Below are 8,985 nucleotides of genomic sequence, written 5' to 3'. Positions count from 1 at the left end.
AGCCTTCTCACCTCCCAAAAAACCCTAATCTTCATCCCCTCCTCTCTTCCAAACATCTCCAACAAGAAATCCTCTCAAAAGCTCAAGGATTCAAGATCTTCAAGTCATGTCTTTGGTTTTTGGTGGGATGTTCTTCATTTCCTGGTATGTAAGGCTAACCTAAAATATTGATTGAGTTTTTCCATATGCTCCATAGATGTGTTGGATGAAAATGGTGAAAAGCTTGACCCTCCCATGGAGGTTTTCTTGAATGTTTCCCAAAATTATAGAAAGATTTTCTTTTTACCATTAATTGATTTATGATTTTCATACTTGAATTATTAAATAGTTATCTTTCATATTATTGACTACAAATAAATTTTTGTATATAAATTCATATGTATTGATGGTGTTCTTGAGTTGAGTTTTGTTGAGAGTATGGATTCATGTATTCATTCACATGAACCTAAGATGAGATTTCTTTTGTCATAATTATTTTGAGATTGAGGTTGATGGTTTTGTGTGTATACATTGGTTGGGATGAAAAAAATGAATTGGGATAGTTATGAATGTGAAAGGCATAAAAAGGAACGAAACCTTGGTAGAGTTAGAATGTCCTTTTGTAAACCTTGGTAGAGTTAGAATGTCCTTTTGTCTCTATAAATTGAACATAGAATTAAATAAGTATTTTGGATTAGATGTTTGATGATGACGTGATGATGATGTTTGATGATGATGTGAATGACGATATTTGATAATGATGTGATGATGATGTTTGATGATGATGTGAATGACGATATTTGATGATGATGTGAATGAAGAGGTTATGTTGATGATGATATTGTGTGATGAAGTGGATTGGAGTCTAATGTGATTATGTGATATGTGATTTGTATAATTTGATTTGATTGGAGTCTTATGAACATTTTGAAAATAAATGATCTTTTGAGAAGGAGTTTAAATAAATGATTTGTGAACATTTTTGCATAAACTATTTATACACTATTTTGAGTTTAAAGAGTGATTGTTTTCATCTTTGATTTAGAAAGAGTTTAAGCATAAATTGAGTTTGAAAAAGTCTCTTAAATTCTCATTTTTGAACATGAGTATTTTGAGTATAAATGAGTTGAGCATTTTTACTTTAAAATATCGATTTTTGAGATTGAGTTGAGATTGTATCAATTTTAAAGAGAGGAGTTTAATGATTTGAGATGAGTCGACTTGAAAGAAGGTCCAATGAGGCCAGATTTGATTTGAGTTTTGAAAACAGTCCAATGAGACTAAATGAGTTGATTTGAAAGAGTCCAATGAGACTAAATGAGTATTTTGAGTATTTTACTCACTTCATAAATATGAGTATATTGAGTCTTGAAAGGAGTATCGAGCACCGAATTGGGTAAGAGTATAGTCCATACTCGAACCAATAAACTATGTCGCCAAACGTAGGAGAGGATTGAACTGTTAAAGTCAGATGCTTCATAAATTATTGTCCTGACATGATAGGACTTGATTGGTTATGGATCCATGATTGTTGATTCGTTCTTACCCTGGCAAGGTATGAACGGACGTGGCAATAACGTTGGCTTGTTGTACTATCACTCGCTCATATGGTGATAGTTGTCGGTTAGAGAAACTCCCAATTGAATGGATTGAGATTGATATGATTGGTTTGATTGTGATTATAGATGATTGAGTTGAATTGTAAAACATTGCATAATTTTAATTTGCATATCTATTGAATTGAGTTGATTGCATATGATTGGATTGGATTGGAATGGGTATGTGATTGGATTGGGTTGGATATGTGATTGGATTGGATTAGATAATATGTGATTGAATTAGAGTTGATGGTATATGATTGGATTGGATCGGATCGTATTGTACATGATTGGATGGGATCGAATTGTAAATGATTTGATTGAACTGTATTGTATATGATTGGATTGGATTGTATGGTATATGATTGGTCTTTGTCTAAAAATGTATTCTTACTTTAGACTTATGACACTTTGATTGGGTCTCTCTTATCTTTCTGAATTGAGATATTTGAACCAACGTTATTCTTCCTTGAAGTATGTTTCATTCTGCCATATTACATACTCGTACATTCCATGTACTGACCTCCATTTGGACCTGCATCGTTTTATGATGCAGAGACAGGTTTAAGAGATCGTCAATAGGAGCACCATTGATGATCTATACACACTCAGCGTATTGGTGAGTCCTCCCCTACATTCGGAGGACACCGCTTATGTTATTCTTGCGTCGAGTTAGACCTTTTCATTTTGAATTGAGGTAGCCATGAACATGTCATTGACACCAATTAGATAGTAGTGATAGAGGCTTCATAGACTAGATAGTGATGGGTCGATTGAGTATTTTCTTTCCTTGAATTATTCTTGTCAAACTCTTTTTAACGATATAGATTGGAGTTCGATTTGTTGGCCCATGACCTTATTCTTTGAGTTAGATTGATGATTTGAGTTGCTCACTAAACTATTTCTTTATTTTAAACTTCCGCTGGTTGATTGATATTGAATGGATGTGTGATTGGACCAAGTGGTTCGCTTGGGGACCAGCAATGGTCTTCGAGTGCCGGTCACGTCTAGGGTACCTCTCGGAGCGTGACAACACGTAATGGAATTTCATTTAGAACAAATTAATTGTAAAATAATAATTAATGATTCAAATTTAAAAAATCTAAAAAAATAAATTTTAAATAAAAATATATTTGATGATCTTTCCTTTTTCAAAAAATTAAGGTCTTTATTTAAAGTTTGATTTTAAATCCCAATTTTATAGAGTGGACTCTCTGACCTTGAGTCAATAATAAAAGAATATTTCAACGACCACATGGAGCTTAACAACCAACGTATAAAAAGAAAATGAAGAACTAATGACTGATAAGAAAGCATAAAAAATGCAAGGAAATCGTTTCCCTGTGCAAAACGCGGATGTGGAGCATAAAATATGGTCCCCAACTAACATGGTCAAATGGAAAAGTATAATGTTTTCTTTAAGGCAATTTACTCGTAACTACAAAACAAGTACTTCCGTGTTTTCTTTAAGTTTCCATGGCATTTCTTGATGAAAAAAAATACATTTTGAAAAACGTTGAAAGAAGTATGTTTTAAAGCAATTACTCTAATTTGTTTGTATTTAATGAAAATTTAAATTTTTCAGATTTCAATTTATTAAATATTTTAACATACTTTTAAAAATATTAAATCGATTAAGATTTTGTATGAAGTATGAAAATCATCTAGATTCATTTGTTGCTTTTATAATTTATTTTTTAATGTTAAATTCTACTAATTATTACAAACTTTTTTTCTTCTCCGATTATCCCTATACATTTTCATTAGATATTATAAGTAGATTCATTCGGATATTAAAAAACAAATAATCTTAATTATTACTAATATTTAAACATAGGAAATATATTTTAGTAATCAGATATCAATAACTACCCCACATATTCCACTAAATTTCGTGGGGGTCTTTTTCTTGGTCTTATTAAAATACATTATTTAATAATTTATTGCCTAGTAAGAGTAGTATATATATAATGGGACTACTCCATAAGCTTTAACAAGCCATTTTCATTTCTGTAGTGTGAAGGAAAACGAAGAAGCACAAATGATGGAGAAAGCTATTGAAAGGCAGAGAGTTCTACTGGAGCACCTTCAGCCTATTCGTTCTTCGTCTCTCACTGTAAGCTTGTTTCTTCTATTTCTAATTTAATTCTATGTAACTTGCGCAATCCCCGAATAGCCTGCAAGAGGTGATTCAAATTTAATCGTTATGAGCTCTGGATACCGTTTGGAAAATAAACAAAACAATTTTTTTTTCTTGTTTTTTGTTTTTGTTTTGTTTTTAATAAAAGGGAAAAAGAAAGGAGAGAACCTTGAAAATAGGCAAAACACGAAAAACTACTCTAAACTTGATGTGGATTATTAGTGGCATACCTAAGCTATTTGTAGTTTTAATTATCCCTTGAGCTTAGCAATATCTTTACCCTTGGATTTTGACCCAACAAATAACTGGTTGATTTCTTATTTGATCATTCATTATTCTAAATTTGTTTCCTTTAAAGAACTTTGTTTTATTACATACGAAATGGGAAAGAATTACAACGTAGTCGAATTTGATTCTCATCAACAAAATGAAAGTTAAAGTAGGCAACTAACTAAGTTACTAAGATCCCCTATTATAATACAAAGTCACTTTCTTTAATAAAGAAAATTAAAATCAAGAAAAAAAAAAAGACTTTTAGACATTAATGAACCTTCTGATATAAAAAATATTAATCCCTTGTTCCAATTTACGTGACACTTTTCAAATTTTGAGATTCAAAAAAGTTTTTTTTTTATTATAATATTTTTATTATGTTTTTTAAATATTTTGAATTGTCATCTACAATGACTTTTTACTTAACTTTCAAATAAGTAAATTTTATTTTAAAAAACTTAAAGATTTTATGTTCCAATTCACAATCAAAATTAAAAGGGTTTGATTCTTAAAATTCGAACGGTAGCACATAAATTGGGACAATAGGAGTAGTTGATTGGCCAAATCAACTTGGCAAATCGCTCAGCAAGCCTATGTTGACACAGACCTTAGCTCCACACTGTGGCTGCCCAGCTAAAATTTGTTCAGATGATGTTTAAGACAACTTATTCCTATTGTTTTGTTTCTAATTTTCAATGTGATCAATCTTTGGTGTTTTTTCACCCAACAGACTTCAATTTGTGTAGCTGGTGATAGTGCTGCATACCATAGAACAGCTGCTTTTGGTGATGATGTTGTCATTGTTGCGTAAGTTGTGTCTCACTTAATTAGATCATCAAAGATTTCTTATAACTGTTTGATTTGCTGTACCAAAGTGGTTGGTAATTTGATGTTTTGCAGAGCTTATCGTACTGCTATTTGCAAATCCAAACGTGGAGGTTTTAAGGACACCCTATCAGATGATTTACTCGCTCCAGTTCTCAGGGTATATTATTTATATATATATATCAGCTTCTACACTCTTGAATGTTTGATTAACAATAGAATTATATATAAAAAGACCGTCCCAATTTATATGACATAGTTCACATTTTGAGAGTCAAACTTCCTCATTTTGACCATACATTCGGACATACAATTTTTAAGATTTTTGAAAAATAATTTACAGAGTTAGAAACTACATAAAAAGTATTATAAGTCACAAAAATTAACAATTAATATATTTAAAGGGCATAGGAATAAATTACGGTAAAAACATTTCTTGTTTGATTCTTGAGATTCAAACTATATCATATAAATTGAGATCGAGGGAGTAAAGGATTTCTTCCAATGTTCTTTCTAAGGCTTAGTTGGTAGACTGGGAGGTAATGGGTACTTGGTGAAATAGTTGAGGTGTATCCAAGGTAGCCGGAAAGAAAGAAAGAAAAATGTACTTATAAAGAGATCAATGGTATATTGTTCTCTTATTTTTCTCTAAATTGAGAAATTTTATCAGCACAAATCTTTTATTGCAGGCAGTAATTGAAAAAAACAACGTGAATCCAAATGAGGTGGGAGATATTGTTGTTGGTACGGTTTTGGCACCAGGTTCAATAAGAGCAATGGAGTGCCGGATGGCTGCATTTTATGCAGGTTTTCCAGGTAATTCGTTTCATTCCTTCGTTTTATATGAAGTCACAACTAAGAATGTCCATATTTGATTTTGACTATCAAACCACCTTAGTTTGATAATAAAACTCATAATAATGCTCTTAGTTCTTTTGAAAAGTAACGGTTTCTTGTACAATAGCCAAACGGTGATTGTGTTTAACAAAATTGATTAATCAAACCAACTAGGCAAATTCATATGATCATGTCGAAAAGAAGTGCCGTTTCTTTCCAATTTCTAACATGCTCCTACTCACTCAAAATCTATATCATCTAACTTGATCATTTCCCAGATACTGTGCCAATCAGAACTGTGAACAGGCAATGTTCTTCTGGCCTCCAGGCTGTTGCTGATGTAGCTGCATCAATAAAAGCAGGATTCTACGACATAGGTATATAAGTTCATAGACATATAGAGAAACACTACATGCTACAATTACGATTTCCTTTTGGGTTATAACTCTTTCTTTTGTGCAGGCATTGGTGCTGGACTAGAGTTAATGACAGTTGACAATATTGGACTAGTTCAAAAAGCTAACCCGAGAGTATGCTCAAACTCAGATTCATTTCCATCGTTGTACCTGAAACCTCTTTTTGTAGTTCCATGTTTTAAGCTTGAGATATTCTTTAATAGGTAGATGCTTTTGCACAAGCCCGTGACTGCCTTCTCCCTATGGGCATCACTTCTGAGAATGTTGCACAGCGATTTGGAGTGACGCGGCTAGAGCAAGACCAAGCTGCTGTAAGATTTTTGATTCAATTAAAATGTCCATTGCTTTGAGGAGTACAACTAGAGGTCTAATTCCAACAATTTTCTGCCATAGGTTATTTCTCACCAGCGAGCAGCTGCAGCAATTGAGTCTGGAAAGTTCAAAGATGAGATTATCCCAGTTTTGACAAAGGTAGACTTGCTGCTGAATGCGACATTTTTCAGATGATGGTTATACACTTCTAACTTTTATGGCTAATGTTTTACAATGAAAGATTGTGGACCCGCAAACTGGAAATGAGAAGCCTGTTGTGATTTCTGTTGATGATGGCATTCGGCCAACCACAAATTTGGCAGGCCTGGCCAAGCTGAAGCCTGCATTCAAAAGCGACGGAACCACAACTGCAGGTACTAGTTGCATACTATGTTAAACTATTTATTCGACTTCGAATTCGAAGTTTAATAATGATTACGTGATCTTTCTAGGGAATTCTAGCCAGGTTAGTGATGGTGCGGCTGCAGTGCTTCTCATGAAGAGAAGTATAGCTATGCAGAAGGGACTTCCAATTCTTGGTGTATTCAGGTAAACTATATTCTTTGCATATGAATAGAGATTGTACATGAAAGCTAGACTCTATACCATCAAAAATGTTAGTTCGATTCAGAGTACGATGAGCCAGGTTACGAGTTTTCCACCCTGAATTTATGTTCGCCGTGTTGTTTGTGTCTCATGAACTTCAAACTGAATGAGTATTTTATAATGGCGCTTGCTCTATTTCTCATCAGTTGCAATTGCTAAGGGACAGAATTCCAGAGCCCATGAGGATCTCCCTGTACTTGTATCATGTAGTTTTTGATGTTTCTCTTGGGTGTGTTTGGTACGAGGAGAATATTTTCCATGGAAAATGTTCTCTCGGAAAACAAGCTGGTTTCTTACTTATTTTCTAGTATTTATAAGTAACCAGATAAAATAAATGTTATCTTAGAAGCATTTATATGTAATCTAGCAAAATACTATAGGAGTGAGAGGAGGTTGGGAGTGGGGCTTTGGGGGTGACGGGGTGGGATGGTCAAGGGGTAGGGGTGATACAATAAACATAAAATGTCATTTATAGAACTTGTTTTCCCTACTTCCATTAAGGAAGTCATTTTCCTCATTTTTAAGGAACTTGTTTTCCTAAGAAAATATTTTCCAAAAATTTTGTCCAACCAAACATGGGAAGATAAGAAAACATTTTACTCCATACCAAACACATCCGGAGTTGTTCCTGAATTAGAAACAATATATAAATGGAATGTAAAGTGAAAAAGCATTTCCTCAAGTCTAGAGTTGGCAAAATTAGCCCATGAAATTCCCCAATTTGTGCTGGAGTAGAACCATACCATCTAAATGGTCCTCAATATTCAAAAGTTTCCAGTTGTAAATATAGCTGTATTCGAAATGCAGGAGCTTCGCTGCTGTTGGTGTGGATCCTGCTGTTATGGGAATTGGTCCAGCCGTTGCAATCCCAGCTGCTGTTAAGTCTGCTGGTCTTGAGCTTAACAATATTGATCTTTTTGAAATAAACGAGGTAATATGTTGAATTGATTGAAAACCACCACCAAGATCAAACTGTAAATATTTTGTCTCAGCAGTTATATGTTACCTTGGCAGGCATTTGCATCCCAATTTGTCTATTGCCAAAAGAAACTCAATCTTGACCCTGAAAAAGTTAATGTGCATGGAGGGGCATTGGCTCTTGGGCATCCTCTGGGTGCTACAGGTAATTATTTGATATAATACCATCTCTAACCCAAAAATGTTAAATCCTTTTCGCGAACTGAATTTGTTTTAAAATATTTGATGTTTTAGAAAAACAAGAAGTCATTTTTTCTTCAAATCAAATCCTTCCTTCCTTTCAGGTGCGCGTTGTGTGGCAACTCTACTTCATGAGATGAAACGCCGTGGAAAAGACTGTCGTTTTGGTGTGATTTCCATGTGCATAGGTGTGTTTCTTTTACTTATAAATTATATGGTGTTTCGATCTATATGTGTTTCTTTTACTTAAAAATTGTATGGTGTTTAGATCTATACATAATCTTGAATTTGTATGGTTTGTCTTTTTATATTGCAGGTTCTGGAATGGGGGCTGCCGCAGTGTTTGAAAGAGGGGATGCTGTAGATGACCTATGCAATTCTCGGGCCAACAATAACAACAATTTCTTGTCGAAGGATGCGAAATGAGCCTGCTTATAATATCCAAAGTCCGCTAGCTTTTGTTTTGAGATAGGAATGTGACGTAGTAATGTACTACATATAGAATAAAGACATCAACGTTTAGTTAAATTGAGATTTATATGTATCAATTATTGGAGTAACAATGAAAGGGAAGACCCAATTCTAAAAGAAGTTTTGGTATGAATGAAAAGTAATACTTACCTTTGCAGAGTCAATGTATGATCACGAATGCCTATGACCTAGGTTGAGTCAATGTGTGATCGATTCCAAAGACCCATGGCCTAGGTTGGTGGCCCCCATATTGCACTTGAGGAGGAGTGTCCGCCTAAGGTCTGCCCAAATGGCAGAAACTATGTCAGAATTTTTGGTGATGGGTGCCCGCCATGGCCCAATTCCTAGCCCAAGTTATTACTGTGAACAA

The 8,985-nt window shown here is 33.9% G+C and overlaps 1 protein-coding gene across 1 annotated transcript; it reads left to right on the top strand.

Moving 5' to 3' along the window:
- Nucleotides 1–3,539: 3,539 nt before the first annotated feature.
- On the top strand, nucleotides 3,540–8,779 carry LOC129882676 (3-ketoacyl CoA thiolase 1, peroxisomal). Its single transcript, XM_055957076.1, has 14 exons — nucleotides 3,540–3,693; nucleotides 4,721–4,797; nucleotides 4,891–4,975; nucleotides 5,505–5,631; nucleotides 5,931–6,029; nucleotides 6,115–6,182; nucleotides 6,272–6,379; nucleotides 6,462–6,539; nucleotides 6,622–6,754; nucleotides 6,833–6,929; nucleotides 7,794–7,917; nucleotides 8,001–8,109; nucleotides 8,249–8,332; nucleotides 8,461–8,779. Exons 1-14 carry the CDS (start codon nucleotides 3,619–3,621, stop codon nucleotides 8,568–8,570), a joined length of 1,374 nt encoding a protein of 457 aa, XP_055813051.1. The 5' UTR covers nucleotides 3,540–3,618; the 3' UTR covers nucleotides 8,571–8,779.
- Nucleotides 8,780–8,985: the final 206 nt, after the last annotated feature.

This window comes from Solanum dulcamara, chromosome 3 (genome assembly GCF_947179165.1).
Source record: "Solanum dulcamara chromosome 3, daSolDulc1.2, whole genome shotgun sequence".
Classification (NCBI taxonomy): domain Eukaryota; kingdom Viridiplantae; phylum Streptophyta; class Magnoliopsida; order Solanales; family Solanaceae; genus Solanum; species Solanum dulcamara.
This window is presented reverse-complemented; position numbering and strand designations above follow the sequence as displayed.

Coding starts and splice junctions, on each gene's coding strand:
- LOC129882676 (XM_055957076.1), top strand. CDS start 3,619: ATGATGGAGAAAGCTATTGAAAGGCAGAGAGTTCTACTGGAGCACCTT. Junction 3,694..4,720: donor TTCGTTCTTCGTCTCTCACT/GTAAGCTTGTTT, acceptor TTCACCCAACAG/ACTTCAATTTGTGTAGCTGG. Junction 4,798..4,890: donor GATGATGTTGTCATTGTTGC/GTAAGTTGTGTC, acceptor GATGTTTTGCAG/AGCTTATCGTACTGCTATTT.